The sequence below is a fragment of the Sprattus sprattus genome, assembly GCF_963457725.1.
Source record: "Sprattus sprattus genome assembly, chromosome: 1".
NCBI lineage: Eukaryota > Metazoa > Chordata > Actinopteri > Clupeiformes > Clupeidae > Sprattus > Sprattus sprattus.
This window is the reverse complement of record NC_137920.1, coordinates 75,821,607-75,845,235: the sequence shown is the minus strand read 5'-3', so window position 1 is coordinate 75,845,235 and position 23,629 is coordinate 75,821,607. Positions and strand designations below refer to the sequence as shown.

The window sequence follows — 23,629 nt, the reverse complement described above, 5'->3', positions numbered from 1 at the left end:
GCTGTCAAGTCAGACTCTGGAAAAAAAATCTCCCCTGGTCTTCCAGTGCTGGTTGATGGGTTTATTTTGGAACAGAGCCTTTTGTTCCACTCCAGGAATTTGTGATCGTTTTTTTACGCTACAGTTTTGCGATTCATTATGGTTTTCAACTCGTAGTGAGTCGTCGTACTCAATCTGAATCACAGATAGGGATTTTATGTGCTGTATCCGTATCTGATCTTCAAGTTGAACCTCTTTTCATGGTCGTGAGTGAGAGTTTATAAAGACTTAAACACACCGAACCAGAAACAGACATTTCCTCTCTGTATATATTAAAAAACAAAATCATTCCCGTGTCTTTTGCAATTTGGAACAGTACACCACAATGTACAAAGAGCCCCCATACACGCCTGATTTTGCCAGGTACATGTTTTTCTTGAAGGACTGGAATGTAAAACTTTGTGAAGATATTGTTTCAACTCTCTCCCTGGGTGTCAGGCACGTGCTGTGCAGATGGCGGTGGTGTGTGTGTGTGTGTGTGTGTGTGTGTGTGCGAGCACCGCAGTGCCAAGGCCCCTCAGTGAACTGGAGCTCATCACAAAATGATGATGTGGCAAAACAGACCAAAAACAAACAGAAGATCGGAGCGCTTCTCTTGCTGGAGGTGAACACACGCCAAGAAGGGCAGGAGTGGTTCGAGGAAGCCGACTCTGTTTGCGTCCCTTTTGTCTTGTGTGCTCGACCTGAGAAGGCCTCCATCTGGGGGGGGGGGGCGACAGTGGTACAGGAGGTAGAGAAGTCGTTTAGTAATCAGAAGGTTGCTAGTTTGATTCCCTGTCGAAATGTCCTTGAGCAAGACACCGAACCCCTAATTGCTCCTGATGTGCAGTGTGCCATCAGTGAAAATGTGTATACAGCCTTGTAAGTCGCTTTGGATAAAAGCGTCTGCTAAAAATGAATAAATGTAAAAAAAAAAAATGTAAATCTGAGTTTGGCAAATGGAGGCCCCTGAGCTGGGATCAGAGCGCCCGACCTGGGAAGGCCTCCATCTGAGCTTGGCAAACGGACGCTCCTGAGCCGGGATCAGAGTCCAGGAAAGTGTAATTCCAGTGTCCTCCAGAGGCCTGGTGGAAACACTAAATGCAGCGTGTCTCGCTGCCGTGTCATGTGACCTGTGCCAGGACGTGGGGCTGCACACACGCACACACACACCCACACACACACACACACACACACACTCACACACACACACACACACACACACACACATACACACACGCACGCACGCTTGCACGCACGCACACACACCCACCCACACACACACACTGACACACGCACACACACATGCACACGCCCACGCACACACACACACACACACACACACACACACACACATCCACACACCCACACACACACACAGACACACACACACACACACACACACACTTATAACCATCTTGCTCTGTGTGCAGTTTCCCCGGGAGGTATTGCTCCACACTGACCCACTCCTATAGAGAGGTCAAAACAGATGCAGAGAGATGCAGTCTTCTTGCTATATTATATGCCTATACGTCTATTGGGAGAAAGAGTGAGTGTTTGAACTGAAAACACAGATGATCACTTGAATAGCAATATTTAGTTAAACGAAGTCCATAGGCTTTAAGAAAACAAGTGGGACTCAAGAGCGCTGGAGGATCCGATGTCAGCTCCAGTGCCTTAGTTTGTTCTCCTCACCCCCCCACACGAGACCCCTCGCAGTCAGATCTTTACACCATGATGAAAAGATTATTCAGAAGCTCTGGTCCAAGCTTTTGGACTTTCCTGCAGTGCAGGGGGACATTGAGGCTTTCATGAGACATTTCCATTTTCTGGACCTTTGCCTGGCGGGTAATGTGTTCCTCATTCCTGTCATGCCATACACACACATGCCTTTTATTGGGCACATGTGGATATGTCATTTCTTTCCAGTTAACACCAAATGGCAGTCTGTCAATACGTGTGAAATATGGTAACTGTCATACAATGAAACTTTTTTATGTGGTCAGAGTTGGTTTTGCAATTACTACTTTTTTTACCTACTTTTTTATGTACACTTACTGAAGAGAAGTCAAGCCGACCCTCTAAGTTGTAATACAGTGTGTACCACAGAGCAAGTATCTAAGTCTTTGCCACCCACTCGGAGTAATTACAGACCCCCCCCCGAACACACACACACACACACACACACACACACGCACACACGCGCACACACGCACACACACGCACACACACACACACACACACACACACACATACGCAGGAATGAGAAACAATTGCTCATGCACTCCCACTATATCTTTCCTGAAGCCTTTGATGATAAACCGGCCTTTGAGTGGCCTTTAGATTAGATGCCAGTGCTATACATGGTGCTTTCTTCGGCCATGAAGTGCAACGCGATTCTTACCCCAAAAATGCTACTAGAAGTTTCCATCGGGACAGATCAAGGGTCAACATCTGCTTGACTGGATCTGGATGAAAGTAATTAGTCCTCAGCTATACCAAAAGTCATGGAAATACTGAGGCAAGCAAGATTGTGCTCCATCAATACTTGACATCTCTACTCCCACCGTATCCCCCCCCCCCCCCCCACCCCCCCCCACACACACACACACTTTACTGCCCTCGTTTGTGTCCAGTTCATAAATGCGAGAGATATTATCACCATTTATTTTACTCATTCCTTATGGCCAGTTGACGGTGAAGACATTACCCATGGATATGTTTTGTTAATGCCACTTATCACTCTGAACAATGCCCATGGAGGAATGGTGAAGCTCAGCTCATTTTGAACTATCTATTCCAAAATATATGATTTCATCTCTAAATTCAGCAGTTGTTCTCATCCTTGTTGGACTGCCAAAGCCTCTCGTTCTCCCAGACCTCCATCCCCCTCTGCTCGGATGAGTGAACTTTATTGGAGGTTTGGGGGACGATAACATATGTTTGTGTATGATCTGGTAGCGGCATTATGCTCATGCTTGTGATGAACAACTCCGGTGTTGATTAAGGCAGTGTTATGAATCACACCCAGACTACCACTCTAGAACATTCTACAGGGACCCCCAACACTCTAGAACATTCTACAGGGACCCCTCAGGGGCTGCAGATAAATAAACAAAAGGGGAGAGCCAGAAAATTCCAGCGCTTTCTCAAGTGGAAATATTTTCTGGCTTCAAGGGCACGGGGAGTTGTTGAGTCTAATGACTGTATGACCGTCTCCTGGATTTCCTTTTGGTAAGAGGATGTGAGTGTTGTTACAAATCTTTTCTTTCTTTTTTGTACCAGCATTTCCTGAGCTTTTCAGATATAGTCTACAAAATCCCAAATCACTCAGTATTGTAGGTTATGTAAGTACTTCACACACACAGAATGAATGTCCTTCTCAACACCAAATGCTACGTGGTTTAACTGTGCCGCCACTCTTGTTGAATACTTACTGCAGATGTTTATTTTTAGTATAACAGCACTTGGAATGAAAGAGTTTCTAAGTCAAACTCTGGACACGTCTTATTTGTCTCTCTACTTTGCATTGTGGAAGGAACTGCATTGGTGACACAAAGCAACAATGTTAACTGATATGTTAACTTTATTGTGTGGATATAAAGGCTGCATTTTACTTAAACTTCTCCTCTGACAAACCCAAAACTCAACACCAGTCACCAAAGCAGTCTGCTCATTCTGCTGTGCAGACAAGTTAGTCTGGTGTCAGTTTTGAACGAGGCATTCATGAGGGCTGTTGTGAAAAAAAAAATAAACCGAAAAAAAAACCCGACAATAGTAACATTTTCCCTGCGGGGCATTGCAAAGAGCTCTATAGTAGACAAGGAAGAAAAAGGAAAAAAAAAACTGGATAATTGAGCACTCTTCTCTAAGAAGATGAAAAATCCATGGGAATGTGGTATTTTGAATTAGTTAGCCACATGGCTTTGGCTAATAGCTTCAGTATGTCTAATGACTCACCACAGTGGCCAGTGCCTTCAGCACAGGGGCCCACGAGGGAGGACAGGGTCGAGAGCATTGGCACTTCCAACCAATAAACAAACGCTGTAACATATTACATCTGGACAAATACTGTAAAATTAGTCTTCAGTTTAGTCCTTGTTTGAAAAAAAGAAAAAACCTATAGCCAAGTCCTTTCAAGTTCCGGTATTATGTGTAAACAATTAAGTGAGCACGGTGACGGATGACTTTGGTTAGGTTGGTGTAAACCATGTCTATCACCGACAACGGCTTTGCTGAGGAGGCATATCTATCCAATTGCATATACTGGGGGGGAAATGATTCCCTGGACAGCAGATGTTTATGGTTTGCGTTAACCTTTGTGCTTCAGCTGGTGGTCAAAATACTTCAGACTGTGAAAATTGTGTGTGTGGACAGATGTGACTTTACATTACAGGTGAAGATTTATAACATAATGAAGCAAGCTGTTTCAAGGTGGTGCTTCGTGAAGTCCAGAACCCAATGGAATTTCAGATTAGGATTTGAATGCAAAACCACCCCTCAAAACGAGCTTTTCATAGCCTATGCCTAGCAAAGGGGTATAACATCAGAGAGAAAGCATCCTCCACGGTAGGCACTCTGCTTATGAGCCCACAGAGACCAGTTTAAACTCTGGCTTGAACAAACCCAGGGAAGCTTGCAACAAAAAGCGCTAGAACCATGTGAGAAGGAATGGCATTCTTCATAAGAGACTGGTACATGTATGACAGCAGGTTTTTCTTTTCTTTTCCCCTTTTTTGTTTTCTATTATTTATTTTATTTATTGTTTTAATTTTAATTCTGGTCGTCGAAGTTGTTGATGACCTGTATTTGTGTTCTTATTGATGAATACAAAGAAAATTGTATAAAAAAAGAGAGACTGGTACATGTACGACTGAGGCCAACACACACTATCCAAAGATGGAACGATTGAAAGTATGAAAAGTTTGGTCTGTGATGTGTGATATTACTCTTTCCCTTCATCCATGGAGGAAAAGCTAAGTCATTTTTTCTCCCACCCCCCAAGCCTGCCATATATATACATGCTACTGCTTCAGTGAAGAGTGAAAAAAAAGATTGGTGTGTGTGTGTGTGTGCAGAACCTCCCCAAGAAAGTGCCTAGGCCTGTAGAGAGATGGAGCACATGCTATGAGCATCAGTCCTAATGAGGGCAACATATGCTATAGACATTAGCCAAAAGAAGGGCAGAAGCAATAAAGAAGCCTAGAGAGGCCATCCCAGTCTCCTCAGTACCTGGCCTGACCGCCAGAGAGAGTGTTTATAGATCAAAGTTCCAGGCAACCTGATGGAAAAGCCAGGCAGCGGTCGACAGAGGTGGAGAGAGAGAGAGACCGACGAGGGACTTAAAATGGGAAACGTTAGCCCTCTGTCTGCAATGAGAAGCTAGGAAAAAAAAGTTTGATCTAGATGGATTTTTGAGTTTCAGTTTTGGCACAGGGGGCAAATTTATGATAGTCAGGAGTCTGCTCTATCATAGCAAAGAGTCAGTGTGCTGTTGCCTCTGTAGCCTCAGCAGAAAAAAAAGAAGTAAAATAGAAAGCGTTGGGGAGTGACTTTAAAAAAATAACTGCTTTAATTACTTTAGAATAACGTCTTAATTCAGAAGAATTAGCCAGTGTTTCTCCATGATGGCTCACTCAGTACACCATAACTATACCATAACTTTTATGAACTTTAAGACATCACACTTTGAAAGGCTAGCAGTGGTATTCTGAAACCTGGGGACAACCTTGGATAGTGAATCCATCAAGCAACCCCCCTGGCACATTTAAGACTACGCCTGCAGGAAAAGCATAGGGAGACAGCGGCTGCATTTGTAGGGGTAAAAAGGTTGTGCAAGGTCACCAGAGGTTACCAAGGAGCCCTATTAAATCTGACTACTGATGACTTTAAAAACATTCCACTGGCAGGGACACAGGATGTTGACATTTCTAAACCCTTGAAAATGATCAACTTTTTAGCTTCCTATGGGATTCTTTATGAGTAGATTCCCAGGGGCACTGTGTTACGCATGGCTTCAAAGAGCTATTGGTTCAGGGTTGGGGTCTATTTGTCTGTAGAAAGAGGTCAAGGATAGTATGAGTAAAACAAAGTGACACTTCCGTTAATAAGCAGTCCTTGAGTTCAAGTGAAGTAAAAACAAATGAAAAATGTTTTCTTTTGAATCACTCTCGTACCATCAAAGAGATAGAAGTAAATATTTTCCCAAGCGGTGACTGAAACCCATTCCCTTTTCATATCAAAAAGTCCAAATTATTTACATTAGGAAACAAATAGAGTATTTCATTGGCAGCATGTTGCTCACTGAAATGTTCAGTAGTGAGTGTGCCAAAGCAACAAGTGAGTGGAGGACTCATAACAGACAAGATGGCGGCGAGCGTGGTGTGGGAGTACCAGCCGATAACATCTCCAGAATCTGCACATTTGGGTCAGGAAGTTGCTTTAAAAAAAAATAAAAAACGATAATTTATTTGTCTAAATCTGCAGTGCACTGAATGCGTTAATCAGATAAGGCCATTTCCTCTGTAGACACCCTTTAGGGCCGCTTTGGGGCCTTTCCAGTCATTTTTTATTGCAGGCGCAAACACAGTGATGTAATGCAGGTGATGCAGAGACGAACACGCAGTCTGGACCAACCGAAAAAGGTAGCTGTTCCACGATCCGGCACAATTAAATACGTCTTCATGCACTGGGGGTCCACTCTGCCACAAGGCACTGCATCCAACATCCCTTTTAAATACTTTTTTGGACTGTTTGTTAGTAACTGCAATAAACGCTGTTTAACATGCTTCAAAAAATAGAGTTATAGATCACCACTAGAATAGAGGTGTTGCTGCTTATTGAGCTCGACTCTGTGTTGCACTTAAGTAGATAAGTCTGTTCCCGCTTATCATAAGAATAGTGCGGTCAGCAGTTTTTCTCATTAAGAACAATGGCCAGAGTGGCAGAGACATTACTCAAGCCTTTCTCTGCCAAAGCTCAATTTCAGCTGGAAAACTGGGACAGGGCTGAGTCATAGGCGAAGTAATGTCTCTCGAAAATAACTGTGTATTCTGGGAAGTGTAATGAAGCTCCCGTTTCTCTTTCTACCGTATCAGCATTACCTAATCCTGACTAGACTAGGTCAATTAAAGGTTACTAAAGATGTGAGTAATAGAGCGACGTGTAGTCATTGTGCTTGCCAGTCACTCTTTGTTTGGGTTTCTTTGTGAGACATTACAGTAACAGCAGACTGTTGTGCTCCCACAGGAGGAAAGAGGCTGTTGTGTAACACGTCTGCTGTCTAAGTGATATTTTTTCTGAATGCTACTTTGTTTGCCCAACCTCCCCCCCTCATACACATTTGATAATCAGAATCAGAATCAGAATCAGATTTTATTTGCCAAGTAAGTTAGAACAAACAAGGAATTTGACCTGGTGAACTGACTCTTAATGTGCTTACACATACAGTATATTACACATAATATACATAATACTTCACATTTAGTTATGTTTTGAAGAAGTCAGCAAGTACGCTACGTTTGTGAAGTGTGCTGTTCTGGCACTCAACAGTGGCTCTCAGCTGTGGAACCAACTGCCACTCGACATTAGAAATGCCCCTTCAACCACACTTTTTAAATCCAGGCTCAAAACACACCTTTTTACATTGGCCTTCCCTGTGTTGTAATTGTCTCACCTTGTTATGTCTGTAATTAAGTGTTGTCTGTTGATTTATTCCATTTTATTTAGTTTTTTCTATTTTATTTTGTTTATTCCATTTTATCTTGTCTTATTTTATTATTCTTTCAATATCTAATGGTCAGTGCAAGCTGCGTTTAAATGTGCTCTAAAAATAAACTTTACTTACTTACTTAAGTATGCTGCGCTGCTTTATTGTCCTCCCAAGCATCTTCTCCCTGCACGCTGGCTGCCTCCTGGACACCATCTTTGTCTGAATATCTCCTTATCCTGATTGGTTGGATTTAAGAAGGCAGCATCATGCACTCGCCACATCATAAAGCCTGTGGTGGTCACAGTCAAGTGTTTCCTCAGGGCAACAATGTTTACGTCCAGCTAGTGGGAAAGCAAGGCAACAAACACACACAAAAGCACATGCACACACACACAGACATGCACTCTCTCTCACACACACACACACATACACCCATAGAAAAACATACACCATATTGCAATTTACTATTATTTTAATTCTACTCTTACTTTTTGCAACCACTTTTGCTTCATAGTTCATCTTACCGACCAAGGCCTTCATTGGGTACATTTAAGTAATTACTGAAATTTGCTAAAACCACTCTCTATTAAAATTCCTTTCACTTTATAGACTAGTCATTTATTTATTCCGTCATGTTTTCCTCTATGGCTAGCTCCATGAGTTTTCCTTTGGGATGAAGTGCAAAAAGTCCCAAAATCAGTCCTTTTTCTTCATCTAACTGTTGTCTGTGACATGATTTTTTTTTAACCAGTTTAACTATGCGCGATCCACTGGCTGAAGTCAAAGTGGGGTTTAACATGGTTGGGGGAAATATTTTCCACAAGGAATTTCCATGTCTACATATATTAATAATTCTTTCCATTCAAACCATCAAAAATGTTACCTAATCTTAACACTGTCAATGCCAATCATCTGCTCAAATCAAACCCGTATTTCACTGTGGAAAACCTGATTCAGTCTGTGGAAAGATACTAATTCAAACAGGGCTACACGACAGATGTGGCCAGTGTGGTCTTGTGTCAACATCTGGGAAAACAAAAAAAGGCTTCCCTTGGCGGAGCACATACGGCACGGCGTGTCCTCTGGGGATGAACACGCACTCATAAAGAAGATTTGCTGCTACTTTTGTTTCTCAACGTTTGCCATTCTCATCACCTCCGTTGCAGAGCCGGGTTCAAACGATAAATACACCCCTAGTGTTAAAACAGCGTAATGTAGATACATCTGCGTGTGTTTAACGTACCCCACATGGGTGCTGCAGCTGACAGACGCTTTCAGCTGAACTGGTGATAGCGAGGCAGATCCATGAGATTCATGTCTGTACAAGAATGCTATTGTTTAAATTGGAAGTGGTAGGTGCTGCTTTAAACAAGATACTTTGGGGGGCCCTTCACCAGGAATGCTTACTGCTGAGAGAGAGGGAGAGGGGGGGGGGGGGGGGGAGAGGGAGAGGAAGAGAGAGGAAGGGACAGAGAGAGAAGGAGTGGGAGAGAGGAAGAGAGAGGGAGAGGGGGGGGTAGGGAGAGGAAAAAAGAGAGAGAGGAAGAGAGAGGAAGGGACAGAGGGAGAGAGAGAGAGGAAGAGAGAGAGGAAGAGAGAGAGAGGGAAAGGGATAGAGAGAGAGGGATAGAGAGAGAGAGAGAGAGACCTGTTTGAAGGTTGTTTTTGATTTACAGACTATGAATGAACAAAAGCAGCTATTGCCTGGACTTTCTGACAGTCGGCCAGTCTTAGACTACTGGTGTTTGGCATGGACACACTTCCGGACCCTTGAGCCAGTCCCTCGTCGTTTCACATGGTATAATGCAGGGGTCAGGTGTGCTTTTAATATCAAACCACTGATTTGAAGGTTCAGAGCAAATAAAGAAATTGCAACACCCTGTGAAATTCTTTATCCTCTCAACTGTATCCTGTTTTACATGTGGAATTTGACATGTTCAGAATGACAATGTTTGTGGTCCACTCTAGCAAGAGTAAGATGTGTGGATTTTACTTCGAAAATCCTTGAACGGCTGTGTAAAAGGACCCAAGTAAAAACTGCTCTATTATTTTTGCTTGAGCCTCTGACTGACCAAACCAGGATATGGAGACCAGATTTATTGTGCTTAGCATGGTCCTTAATTACACTGCTTCCTGTCCAGACTGTGTCTGATAACCAATACCTCTCCTCCAGCCGTATCTCTTACAGTATCCCATTACATTTTAGCCTGTCAGTTTGAAATCTAAACCACATATTTCTTGTCCTCTTTTTCCATAGCAGGCACCAGACTGTTTTTATTACACTTGATTTCACTGTATCCCTGCAGCCTTTGTTCCAGATGTATAAAACACATTTTCCTGATGCAACTTCGCTCTATTTGTGTGGGGGTGACTGTTACCTGGCTTGTGAACTGAGATGGATTGTCTGCATTTTCAGTTTACACACACACAGGCACGCACACACACAAACAAACACACACACCAAACACATGTGCCCACGCACACACACACACACACAGACACACACACACACACACACACCCTTCACGAGAAGAACTTGATCAGATACCCTGGTGCTGGAGGTAGGGATGCTGCTGGTAGTGTGGTTAGGGGACGGGCAAGGGGGGAGGGCAGCCGTTGGCAGGGTCACAAGCTATTTCCTTAAATGGACTTATGAAAACCATACGGCATTGGGGAAACCACTAGCCCCCGACCCCCCTTCCCTCCCCAAAAAACCTTGACTCACACTCTGTTATTACCCGCCCCCCTCTTCCAAAAACAAACGTCTGTAGCCCTCCCTCTCTGTCTCCCTTTTTTCCTCCAGAGGAGAACCAGAGGAAAGTTCCATCTCAGTGCAACGGTGCTGACGGTTGCAGGGAGGATTGCTAGCGGCTGTTAGAGTACTTTGCTGAAGGAGGACCTCTCTTGCCCCTGCAGAAGAGAAATCTACAGACAAGAGGCGAGCCAGGAAAGTCAGCCAGTCGGACGTGGGCAGTGGGGGAAGCGTGGGTCCAGAGGAGAATGCATTTTGTTGCGTACCCCTGTCTGCTGGCGCTGGCCCTGCTGTGTAGCTGGTGCCCACCGGGGGCTCAGAGCCAGGAGCTCCAGGAGCAGGATGCCCTCTGCGACGACGAGGGCTGCTACGCCGTCTACTTCCAGCGCAAGACTTTCCGGGACTCCTGGAGAACCTGCAAGGACAAAGGAGGCAACCTGGCCACGGCGAAGACGGCGGAGGAGGCAGAGCTGATCCACGAGCTCCTCTCGTCCACGGAGCGTCGCAGCCAGCGGGTCAGGTTACGCCTGTGGATAGGGCTCCAGCGCCAGCCTCGCCAGTGCTCGGCCACGCGCCCGCTGCGGGGCTTCACCTGGACGACGGGCGAGCAGGACACGGAGTACACCAACTGGCAGCGGGACGACCTGCCCAGCACCTGCGCCGCCCCTCGCTGCGTGGTCATGACGCACAACACCGCGGATAAATCCCGCAGCAACCGGGACAACTTCAAATGGCTGGACGGCTCCTGCGCCCTGGCCGTGGACGGCTTCCTGTGCCGCTTCGCGTACCGTGGCATGTGCGCGGTGCTGGACGGTGAAGGCGGAGGGCCTCCGCGCTACACCACGCCGTTCAACCTGATCAGCACCCTGCTCACCCACATCCCCTTCGGCTCCATGGCGACGGTGCCCTGCCCCGAGGGCACCAAGGAGGACCAGGCTATTCTGTGCATGCTAAAGGAGGACGGAAGCGTGGCCTGGTCGAAGGAGGCGCCGCTTTGCTCGGACGCCCCCGAGAACTCGTGCGAGATCGAGAACGGAGGCTGCGAGCACCTTTGTTTGAACGCGGACGGATACTCCTACTGCGCGTGCTCCGCAGGATACGAGCTGGAGGAGGACGGGCTGAGCTGCCAGCAGACGGATTCGTGCCTCGGCGCTCAGTGCGAGTATCACTGTGAGCCGACGGCCACCGGATATCGCTGCACGTGTCCGAACGGGTACTACCTGGCACCGGACGGGAAGAGCTGCTTGGACATCGACGAGTGCGAGCAGCAGCCTTGCCCGCAGGTGTGTGTAAACGCCCCGGGAACGTTCGAGTGCCGCTGCCTGGAGGGCTACCGGCCCGACGAGAACGGGGAGTGTGTGGATGTGGACGAATGCCAGGAGGACAGCTGCGAGCAGCTCTGCACAAACACACCTGGATCCTTTGAATGCCTATGCACTGACGGCTACACCCAGATACCCGAAGACCCAGTCCGCTGCCAAGACATTGACGAGTGCCAAAACGCGGGCAGCTGTCAGCAAATATGCCAGAATTACATGGGAGGGTACGACTGCCATTGTGAAGAAGGATATGAGCTGGAGGATGACTATAACTCCTGCAGGCCAATGCTGGAGGACACGCAGACCACGTCCGCAACAGTGCCCATTGAACCCACAGCCAACACTATGGGCCATGTGCTGCCGGAACTCTCCTGGTCTCCCAGAATGCCTGACTGGCTGATGGACCCCACACCTCTGGAGTGGCTGACTGAGTTGCCTAATCTCGAGTGGGTTCCCACCGATCTGGGCTGGTTTACGGACAGCCCATCAGAAGAGTCCACAACACAGGCACCGTACGCTGTAGTACAGCCAGCTCAGGAAATCCTCACTCCTTCCTTTGGCTTTGAGGAGGACGCCACTTCAGGCACGCCCTTGCAGGTGGCCGACAGTGATTCCGTAGACTCGCACACATCACCAGACAACTCCTCACCCAGGTTAAGAGAAGACGAGGTATTCCTGTCTAAAGAGGCAGGTGACGGAGTAAGGGCATCTTCCTCCCCACCGCAAGATTCCCCACCACACGGGTCCGCCGCCGCTGGGGCGGAGAACCAACCAGGAGGTGGGAAGCGGAAACACGACAAAAGCTGGCTGCTCGTGGCCCTCCTGGTACCACTCTGCGTGTTCATTGTTGTCATGTTGGCGCTGGGGATCGTGTACTGTACCAGTTGCGCCGTGGAGCCTCGCAGCAAAGGGAGAAAAGACTGCTACCGATGGTTCAGCACGTCAAAGCCTGCAGAAGCAAGCACGGCCAAGACTCAGGCCTGAGCCTGGGAACAGAGCCAAGTGTTTGCTCAAAAACAGTTGAAGTAGATGGAGATGCAGGGTTTAAACAATCACTCTCACAAATGGTGCTTTGCTGTTTTCCACTAATGACATCGTCTTACCTGACAAAATCCTGTGGAAATCTCTGGGGGCGAAGATAAGGGTATGGCCCTGACTATTGTTTGTGTAGGCTTTCCTTGTAATTATTATAATTAGAGACAAGTGCATTTGTGTGTTTGAAATGGATTGTATTCTTTTTTATTTTTCAATGTACAGAGGCCAAATCAGTGATTATACATCTCATTGGACAGACTTATTGACAACAAAGCCCCATGTTTAGATGTAGTGGTGTAAATAGAAAAAACTCTGAATGATAGACTGATTTATTGTGAAGTAAACTTTTTTAAGAATATCATTTTGAAACAAGACATATTATGTATACCTCCTGTGTTGTTTATTTCAGTTAGTCCAGCCCTGTGTCCTATAACTTAACAAAAAAAGTGTAGTGCAGTACCGTCGGTCTTCATTTGAAAACGTGCCACCATGATGTCTTCATGTCCAGACAAGAAGATTTTATTGGAAATAGAAGGAAAATAGTAAGAATTTCAGGACAACTATACTGTCTCTCGTCTAATTAAGGCGTTACTGCCTTCGGGGAATTCAACTATGTATGGAGTATTAGTGCCCTCTAGCAGCCGACTGGCTGTATTGCATGCAATACTTATTTTGATCGAGGCTATAAGAGTTTAGTTGAATAGTGAGCCAATCAGAACGGTATACTTGTGTAAAATATCATGCTTCACACCCATAGCACTGAAATATATTTTGTCATGAAAATTTTGTTGTGAACAAAAAGGAAATAACATTTACTAAAACGAAAACAGTCTTTTGTTTTTTTATCAGCTTCTTAACCAATAGACAAGTGAAAAGATATTTGTCACACAGCACTGGATGTATGCAGTGAAGTGAAAATGGGAAACATGACACCAAGCACTCCATCTGTATTACTTTTTAATTTTTCCTCTTTCTGGTCAAGCATCAACTCTCTAAGAGACCATGTACAGTAGAGATTTTGAGATGAGGCGTGGAACAGATCTTTTAATTTCATCCTTCAGATATACAAGGTTAATTTATATCAGGTCTAACTTAAACCTTATATCTCTTTAGGCTTTCAGCTGTTTAATGATATAAACATACAAACGAGAAAATATATTAATCTGGTACACAAGAAATAACTGTAAATACACTGCACAGCAAATCAAATGATAAGCAAATCAACTGATAAGCAAATCAAATGATCAGCAAATCAAAGACTTCTATAGAAAGGATGTATTGATCTCATGACCTATATCATGGTTTGATTTGACAGCTTTGGTGTGGGTGACTGACTCCAACTGAAGCTGACCTGTGGTGCAAACCTGCCAAGGCTATTCCTCTTTGAAGCTGTTCGGTGGTGAAATACTGCCATGTGTATATTACTCTAAAAGTTTTATAGTGGTCATTTTGTGGCGGTTTACTTTTCTATTTCAGATGTTTCCTTTTTATACTCCAACAGCTGAAGCTGTTCAGTGGTCCATTGCGTTATTGCCAGGACGGTTTTTCCATTTCATTATCAAAAGGAGTTGACATGTTTATGAGCAGGTCGGGGTTGGGAAGCCTGGCATTGCCTGTGGCGGAGTACAGCTGCCTGCCCCTGGACTCTGGCAGCTCCCCGGAATGATGCTTCACACTTCACCATCACATGTGTGACAGATGAGTCTGGCCTTAACAATTGTTAACACGCCAAACGTCAAATGCAGAGGTGCAATTGGTGGAGAAGGAATTATGACCTACGGTTGCTATTCTGGGAAGAGGCAGGCCTTTCTTGTCCTGATGCCCTCAAAGCATGCTGGGGAGTTGTCCACAATGCGGCCCCTTTGGCCATAGTATCTCATGAACACACAGGCAGAGGATCTACACTAAAATCTACACTACACTAAAAAGAAATTAACTTGAAATGAAAGTTAAAATGTGCAGTTGTAATACCACTGACAGGCCAATTCATCTTTGGTTCAAAGGGACACAACTGGCTTCACATTTATCTGTAAAAAAGTAAACTTGTAAAAATACAATACTAAAACCCTATGGAGACAGTATTAAAAACAACACATTCCGGCAAATCACGTCTCCTTGTGCTTCCCAAAAAGGTGTTCCAGATGAGGGTGATGAGCGCCCTTTTGTTTTCAAACCGTATCAGTCCTCCTGCACTAGCCAACAAAGAGGGACTATTTAATCACTTTCTGGTAAATGAACATGCAACTGTACCGACAGGAAGGAAGTGCAAAAATATCAGTGCTGGGGGGGTCACAGCAGCTCTACTTCCCTTAGCTATTTCTAAGTTGGGCTCTGGTCTGAAGAACACCATGACAACCTGAATAACTGCCGAATTGCGGTTGTCTTATTTATTCAAATGCATAGCCTACTGTATGGCACTTAGGTTGGATGTAGGCCTACTTCACGATACAGAGGTCCAAGTCCCATCATATAGGCCTTGCTACTAAGATAGGTTTGACAAGCAACAGCAAAGGTTGTAGCCTACAATCATTTGCATTAATTTCTATTCTTTTATTCTCTACCACAGGAAGGCTGCCATGTAATTGCCCCCATGAAATCCATAAGATCCTGCAGCTAAAAAGGGGCAACACCAATTATTAAACAATTAGCCTACCAGAAGCCATTTAAACAGATAGACCTACTCAGTTGTAGAGTTTTGTAAATCTGATGACAGCCAATTGTATTTGACCATGTTAATACACTATATTATTAGGCTATTTTTGATGTTGTGTGAACCACCTTAATAAAACGCAACTTAATCTATCATCACTGTGAGAATGAAAGAACTGAGACAAACTGACTGAGTTGTGCATTACTGAATAATTTAGCATAATGTTAGTCAAATTCAAATCCACTATCTTAATTGTGAAACATAGGCTACGTTATCCATTCATAATCAGTTTTAGGTAGGATTACTGTGGTTTGGATTCTATTTTCTCACCCTTGTGTTTGTTGAACACTTCATTCCTCAAAACCTCTGTAGCCTCGACCAACGACAGTAAGAACAGTATGGAAGAGACCACAGCTAGCAACTCCAGAGGGAAACAAACCGGTCCCACTGCTGAACAGGTCTCTTATATGACGTTACTGAGATGTGAGGGCATGTATCTGAGCATTGAGAAAAAGTTTGTTGCCAGTTGCATGCTGGTTTAGCACTGTCAATAAAACCACTCTTGATGTAGCCAGTGGTTTACCTAGCTATCGCTAACTAATCAAATGCATTACATATTGTCACTTTATTCAAATAATCTATTGCAAATGAAATGAAATACAAGGGGTTAATCGTCAATCGTTAGGTTGATAGAGATATGTTGAGGGGTGTTATTCTCTGTAGCCTATGGGATAACAGAACTTATCAATAGGGAGCCTCGTCGGCTTTTCTGTAAGACAGGTAGCGGCTGGTTTTCAACGACTTCGCCAGGAACAGCGTAGCATGGCAACAAAAGCAGCGGAACTGGAGATGGAAATCAGTGTACACGGGTAATTCTTCAGAAATGGTTACTATTATTGGTGTTTTTAACTTTTATGTGAAATTTCGAATGGAATTCATTGTGCTTTATAAATAAACCATACGCCTTAATCATAACCATAAACCTTACCATACGCTTGGATACCTGATGTATAGGCCTACTATTATGCTATGTGTTTACCCACTAGCTTACACCTTTAATTACCTTCTAAATGATTTCTCCTTCCCCAGTCTTGTAATTGATTCTCTTAAAGAGGCAGATCCTACTCGTAAGTGTTACCGGTTGATTGGGGGTGTCCTTGTGGAGAGAACGGTGCAGGAGGTCCTTCCTGCACTTGATATCAATAAAGAACAGGTAGTTCGCCATTCTTGTAGGTTATTGTAGCCCAAAAGTAATGAATATCAGGTAAAGCTAAACAGATACTGAGTTTGATTTCTGTCAACACACACATGCCGATAGGCTAGTTAATTCTAACTGATCAGTTTGCTAATGTGTTAAAATACACTTACTTGATTGAGAATGATACCAATGCCAAAATACTGTCACCATTTACTGGTGAGGGAGTGCACTAATCTAGTGCCCTTGTCCCTGTAATGCCTATTCAGTACCTGTACCCACTGTGTTTTGCATTATTCTGAGATTCCCAGTAGGTTCTCCCTTGATTTCCTAGGAATTTGTACCCACACCCCATTTTCTGCTTGCACACATTATAATTTATTTGAGGTATTCTTCTGATTTAGAATGCAATATCTTAACACTGATTGCACTTATGCTTGCATTTGGTCATGTTAAATGTTTTCCTCACATACATACAAGTTCAATATAACTTTGGTACAATGATTACTTTAATCTTGTTGTACTAAAACAAGCGATTTATTCATATTTGACTTTGGAAAGTATTTTTAATGGAACTCTCCAGAAAATGAAAATTAAGCCATTACCTTCACATTAAAGGGTTCATTTTTGCAGGCCACTGGCTTTCTGCAAATAAAAATATAGGAATAATCAGGAACCTTTCACTAAGTTATCATGGCACTGGTACTCACATTCTCTGTCTACACAAGCGATTCGTGTTCTCAGGAGGATATCTTCATCAAACTTTAATATCTATGAACGTGCATGTGCATCGTTCTCTCTGTCTAGATCTCAGAAATAGTTGAATCACTCAGCACACAGATGCAAACAAAAGGGCAGGAGCTGAATGAGTATCGGGAACACTTCAATATCCGGATTGTTGGAGAGCAAGAGGCACCAAACAAAGCAACCGCCAGTGTGGAGAGTGAAGGCGTAGGAACCCAGGGAGGCACTGGGGTGCTGGTTTCCTAGTTCCAACTAAGGGTCCTCTTGTTTATTCCATACTCTTGAGCACTTCATAAGATTTACATTTTGTGAATGATCAAAGTAATGGTAAGGTAAAATGTGTATTGTTAAATAAAGAGTTCCCAATGTGTTTATTGCTGAGGATTTTTGTTATAAGATTATAGTTTGGAGATATGTATGTTTAAGAGTTTTTACTGTTTACATATCACATTCTAGCCACTTCCCTGTATTTAGGGAGTGTACAATGACTGCGTGTCCATTGCTATGTGAAGTCTAAATGAACAATAAACTATTTGGCAATATATTCTGTATCTGGTAAGGCTTTCATATAGCATGCTCTCAAGCATGCTGTATAGCACAGCAATATTTCGTCACAAAAAAGTAGAAAGTCCGTGGAAGACATATTGGGCCTATGTTAGTGAATAACTGCCCCCCCAACGCACTGTTCTGAAGATGAACACAGCCACGGCTTTAAAAATCCATGATCTCATGAATATCACATCCATCCCACTGAGATCCTTGAGAACAGACCTAATCTCTGTGCCATTGAGCAGCTCCAAGACAACAATTAGACAACAATTAGAAGTGATTCCCCTGCAGGCAGGCCCAAGAGCAGCATTAACCTCACATTCCCTGTGGCTCAGCCCCGGCAGGGTCAATGGGAATGAGGCCACCCATCCCCTGCAGCTGCCCTTTGGCTTACAAGGCCTTCGCAGGTTGTTGCTGGGTTCCAGAACGCCAGTGCGCTGATGTTTGTGAGTGATGATTGCCAATGCACATCTCTCCATCTGCACAGATAATAATATAACATAAGATCAGACAAGAACCAGCGTTTCACCATGCAATGTATGTTTACCATGCTTTATTTGAAATATTTTACCTCTGTTTCTCTGCCATGTGGGGTATGGATATGAGGTGGGTCGTCTACTGTTTGGAGGATGGTCGTGCTGCGTATGAATGGGTGTAGTTTTCTGTACAAACAATAGGAGAAGTATTAGACAACTCATGAAGTCAATAAAAGTATTTGCCGGTCTTATGTTCATGAAATGACTCGGCGCTTTCTGGTAACACTGGGGATTCTGTGTAGGGTATTCTTGTGGTGCGTCAAATTCCTGTTTAACAATAGTCCTCAGAGTACTCCAGACAAGCCTCGGATCTCCACTGTCTCTGATTTTGAATCAAAGAAAACATGCAACATAAGAAATTGCACAATACAAGTACACATTTCAAAAGTAGAACGTTATGTTCCAAAGACAAGTTTTTTTTTTCATAACCCTTCAAATTATTTGCACTCTCTGTGGTGAGGGGTGTTTGAACACTTCAAAAGAATAGTCAGTGAAAGAGAGATGCATTTACAAACAAAGTATCTTTTAAAAATATATATATATATATATATTTAAACCATATAAACAAGTACCTCTGTGCGAGACTGTTGCCTGTTTATAAATCCTGTGCCTCTGTGACCAGGATGAGTTGCACTGAGGTTGCCCCTGGCAACCGTGGAAGATTGCCACAGGGATAGAGGAACACTAAACACATTCTGAAGCATGTGGTTTTCTCTCATCCTGATAATGGTGAACATTCAGGACATTCCCAGATAGGCCACAGTCTTTACTTGACTCTTGTCTTTCCCTTGGATAGTCCAGCATGGGAAAAAGGAGAGAGTCTTCTCCATCCATGGAAGCCAGAGCACTAATCTCCATCCCACTTTTCCTGATGAGAAAGCTGGATTCAATCAATCGGAATAGTTCTAGGAATCAAACAAAGCTGAACTTTCCGTGGAGATGAGCACATTTCAAAACAAAGCAATACCCACACATGAAACTGATGTTTACTCACAAATATTTCTGCAATACCCACACATGAAACTGATGTTTACTCACAAATATTTCTGCAATACCCACACATGAAACTGATGTTTACTCACAAATATTTCTGCAATACCCACACATGAAACTGATGTTTACTCACAAATATTTCTGCAATACCCACACATGAAACTGATGTTTACTCACAAATATTTCTGCAATACCCACACATGAAACTGATGTTTACTCACAAATATTTCTGCAATACCCACACATGAAACTGATGTTAACTCACAAATATTTCTGCAATACCCACACATGAAACTGTTGTTTACTCACAAATATTTCTGCAATACCCACACATGAAACTGATGTTTACTCACAAATATTTCTGCAATACCCACACATGAAACTGATGTTTACTCACAAATATTTCTGCAATACCCACACATGAAACTGATGTTTACTCACAAATATTTCTGCAATACCCACACATGAAACTGTTGTTTACTCACAAATATGTCTGCAATACCCACACATGAAACTGATGTTTACTCACAAATATTTCTGCAATACCCACACATGAAACTGATGTTTACTCACAAATATTTCTGTTGAATACTGCAGAGCTCTCAGTGAACCAGGTGTGGCCAGTAGTATCTGATTAACTAAATGATTAACAACAGGTTGACATGAATTTCTTAATTTTCACTGCTGAGATGTTAGTCTCAGACGATACTAGATTTGTTTGTTTGTACGATCCCCTTACTGGAGAGCAGAGCTGATCCGTTGACTTGGCTTCCTGTCTCCTGGCCAGCTTTGTCTGCAAGTAGAGGAGACAGCGTTGTTTCAGTGCAAAAGTCTATGAGGCTTGAGGGAATGTTGTAGCGGCTCCAGAGAAAACACCCGGTCTGATAGCTCTGCATCACTGTAGCCACACAGAGGAAAAGCGGTCAGAGAAAAGAGGGGGGAGGAATATGCTCTTAGGATAATTCCTTTGTTTTCATCCATTGAAAAGTCAAATGCCAAATATAGATGCGCATCCACTGAATGAAAATGAGAGTAGTTGTTGTAACACAGTTTCTAATTAACTTTATATCAGGTAGGAAAATATTTAACCACCCCAAATTTGAGCTTGATAAAATTATATTGCATTTTTTAAATCGAAAGAATACCTCTAATATAATTTGCAGGTAGAAAAATGGAAAAGCGGTCAGAGAAGTGAGGGGGTAGAAATATGCTGTTGTTATATTTCTCTGCTTTAAAACCTATAAAATTTAAATGACAAAAACACATGCACATGTAAAAAGCAAAGTTGAACTTTCCATGACCTCATATATGTTCTAGGTGTGTTAATATAGAGACTGTGATCCTTCATAACCTTTCAGATCCATAGACCTAAATTAAAAAGTCTAATTGATAATGTGTAGCCTATTATGCATGTTTACTTCAGAGGCCTCTCACCTTAGGACATAGTTGAAACAGAAGATGTTCTGTGACTGTCTGGTTTAGTTGATGTACACCACAGTTGCTTCTGTCTGGGCCCAAACATATCCGCAATGCTTAAGGAGCAATCAGTACATCCCATTGGTCACCTGTCCTTTTGAATTTCAATTCAATTCAATTCAATTCAATTCAATTCAATTCAATTCAATTCAATTCAATTCAATTCAATTCAATTCAATTCAATTCAATTCAATTCAATTCAATTCAATTCAAATCAATTCAATTTTATTTGTATAGCGCCATAACAATACAATTGCCTCTAGGCGCTTAACAGAGCCCAGAGCCTGAAAGCACTGTCATACACAGATGAGCACAAAGCCTTAGAAAGACAGGGTCAAATTACTTGGCTTTTCATTTTTATTTAGTCTGGTAAACAAAATGAATGCTCCAACTTCACATTGATAGATTAACGTAAAGTTGCTTGTTTATGTAATCAACAACTTTGTGACCTGACTTTTATTATTTTTTTCTTGACAAAATGTACTTCAAAAATAAAAAAGGAATTTTTATGACTCACAGTAGATCTGTGCCTTTGGATACGTTTCAAGCAGTCTGGTGTATGGTAGTACTTGTAGACACACTGTCCAAACAGTTCTGTATCCAGGAAACCAGTCAACTCCCAATCTCTACACATAGCAAGGCTCTCAGATATTAATATTGTTCTCAGTGTAGATAACAACGATTATTCATTCAAAAAAGTCAGTCAGAGTAAGTGAATCCCATATCTGGGCTGTGAATACTCAGATAACTTTCATGGTTCAGGCCAGCAGGAATATCTTCAATGCCTTGGACTTGCAGAGGTCGGCATAGCAGCAAAGGGCAATGTGAGGCCAGGGTGAGGAATGGCTTCTTAACCCCAGTGCAGTGCAACACCTGTGGTGAAGAAAGATGGAGGCTGAGGAGTGAAGGTCATGGAGACCTAACCTTTGGCTTTGAGAGTCACAGCAGGGGGGCAGTTTGAGTGCATGTAAATTATGGTATTGACCTTCCAGGGCACTGGCCTCAGGGTATGTGTGTGTGGTAATGTTTACCTGACAATTTTGCAAGAACTTGATTGACCTCCTTCTGGTCAAATGGGTGCATTATGTCAAAAAGGCTCCGGCCAATAAGGTCTATCTATAATTATGAAGGATGGTGCATCAGTTGAACTTTAATCAAAATGGCATTGAACACCTTAATAATAACAGAATAAATGAGGCCTAACACCTCAAACACATATGCAATGAAAAGAGTCAGATTTGAACCTGGTTGATGCCAATGTATTTGTTGACATACTCTGTGGTGAAGATAACTTGGCCATCAAGGTAGGTCACAAGAAGAAATCCTCAGAGGGCTAAGTCAAGAAGTCTCTTCTCAAGAAAAATAGTTGGAATGGCTTAAACTAATAAAAAAATGTCAGCATGTTTTTCCTATGATAAGGTTTAGTTTTGCTATCATGATTTCTCTTTCTTTTTAACTTATCCTATTATTGGAGTTTTGAGTGTTTTAGAGAGTGGTTCTTACCTGTCATGAAATGGGTATGAATGGACCTGAGGTAAAATGGTCTTGCTACATCTATGATGTCTTCAGTGTTTTGTGTTTGTTGGAAGTTTTAAGGTTTGATCCGTAAGGGCCCTCACATGCAGGTAACCATCTGTAAGCTGATGATGGAAGCCTTTTTCAACAGAGCTCCTATGTTTGGGGGCAGCAGTGGCCTACTGGTTAGGGTTTCAGGCCGGAAACCGTAGGGTGGCCGGTTTGATCCCCGACCAATAGGAAAAATGTGGGCGGGGGAAATGGTAGACCACTGTTCTCCCATGCCCACATCCACGGCTGAAGTGCCCTTGAGCAAGGCACCTAACCCCGATCACTGCTCCCTGGGCGCTCCAAAGGCAACTCACTGCTCCGGGTTGGTGTGTAACCTCACTTCACTGTGTGTGTGTGTGTGTCACTTCCCTGGATGGGTTAAATGCACAGGTTAGGGTTAGATTTCTGAGTGTGTGTGTCTACACCACCTCTGCCATAGAGAGGACTTTCATTCATTCTAAGGTCAGCAGTCTCTCTCTTTGCCTCCGATGATGATGGAAGCCCTTTTCAACTGAGCTCCCAATGTTTTGGGGTAAAGGCAGCAGGTCAGCAATCTCTTTCTTTGCCTCCGATCCTGTGCTGCAATGCGAGACTGGGCTCTTTTCAATGCTGTGCTCTGTCTATGAAAGGTTAACAGAGATGGCCATCCATAGAGCCATTCCTCTTCTTTGTCTGAAACACCACAGTCTTTAGGCTGTCAAATGCCGTAAGTATGCTGTTAGATAAATTATATTAAGACGTTAATATTGATGAGACAGAGACCAGCAATCAGAATTTAAAATAGTACCTTTATCTTTTGCAAAAGAGGGAGATGTGTCACAACCAAATATCATGAACAAAGAACTCCGAAGAAGAGCTGGGCGCAGCCAGCCTTATGTGGGTAGAAAAAACAGGCTTCATCACACAAAGGGCGGTATTCTCTCGTCCCATCGCTTCAGAAGCTGCTGCAGTGATCTCAGAATATGTCCTTGAGAGTTGAGCAGTGTGCATGATTATCAGTACAAAAACAGGTGGTTTGCCTCAGCAAGAGAGTATTCAAGGCCTCAGCCTGTAGGCCTCAGCACACAGGAAAAGCAAGCAGATTA

General features: G+C 43.4%; 2 protein-coding genes across 2 annotated transcripts; both read left to right on the top strand.

The window, feature by feature from the left end:
- Positions 1-10,561: 10,561 nt before the first annotated feature.
- Positions 10,562-13,606, top strand: cd248b (CD248 molecule, endosialin b). Its single transcript, XM_080852743.1, has one exon. The coding sequence runs from the start codon at positions 10,730-10,732 to the stop codon at positions 12,782-12,784; it is 2,055 nt and encodes a 684-aa protein (XP_080708869.1). The 5' UTR covers positions 10,562-10,729; the 3' UTR covers positions 12,785-13,606.
- Positions 13,607-13,837: 231 nt separating this feature from the next.
- On the top strand, positions 13,838-17,670 carry LOC308371802 (prefoldin subunit 2-like; the record flags this gene model as incomplete). The annotated part of the gene is made up of 5 exons (XM_080846794.1): positions 13,838-13,844; positions 15,858-15,943; positions 16,266-16,354; positions 16,575-16,698; positions 17,488-17,670. 5 exons carry the CDS (start codon positions 13,838-13,840, stop codon positions 17,668-17,670), a joined length of 489 nt encoding a protein of 162 aa, XP_080702920.1.
- Positions 17,671-23,629: the final 5,959 nt, after the last annotated feature.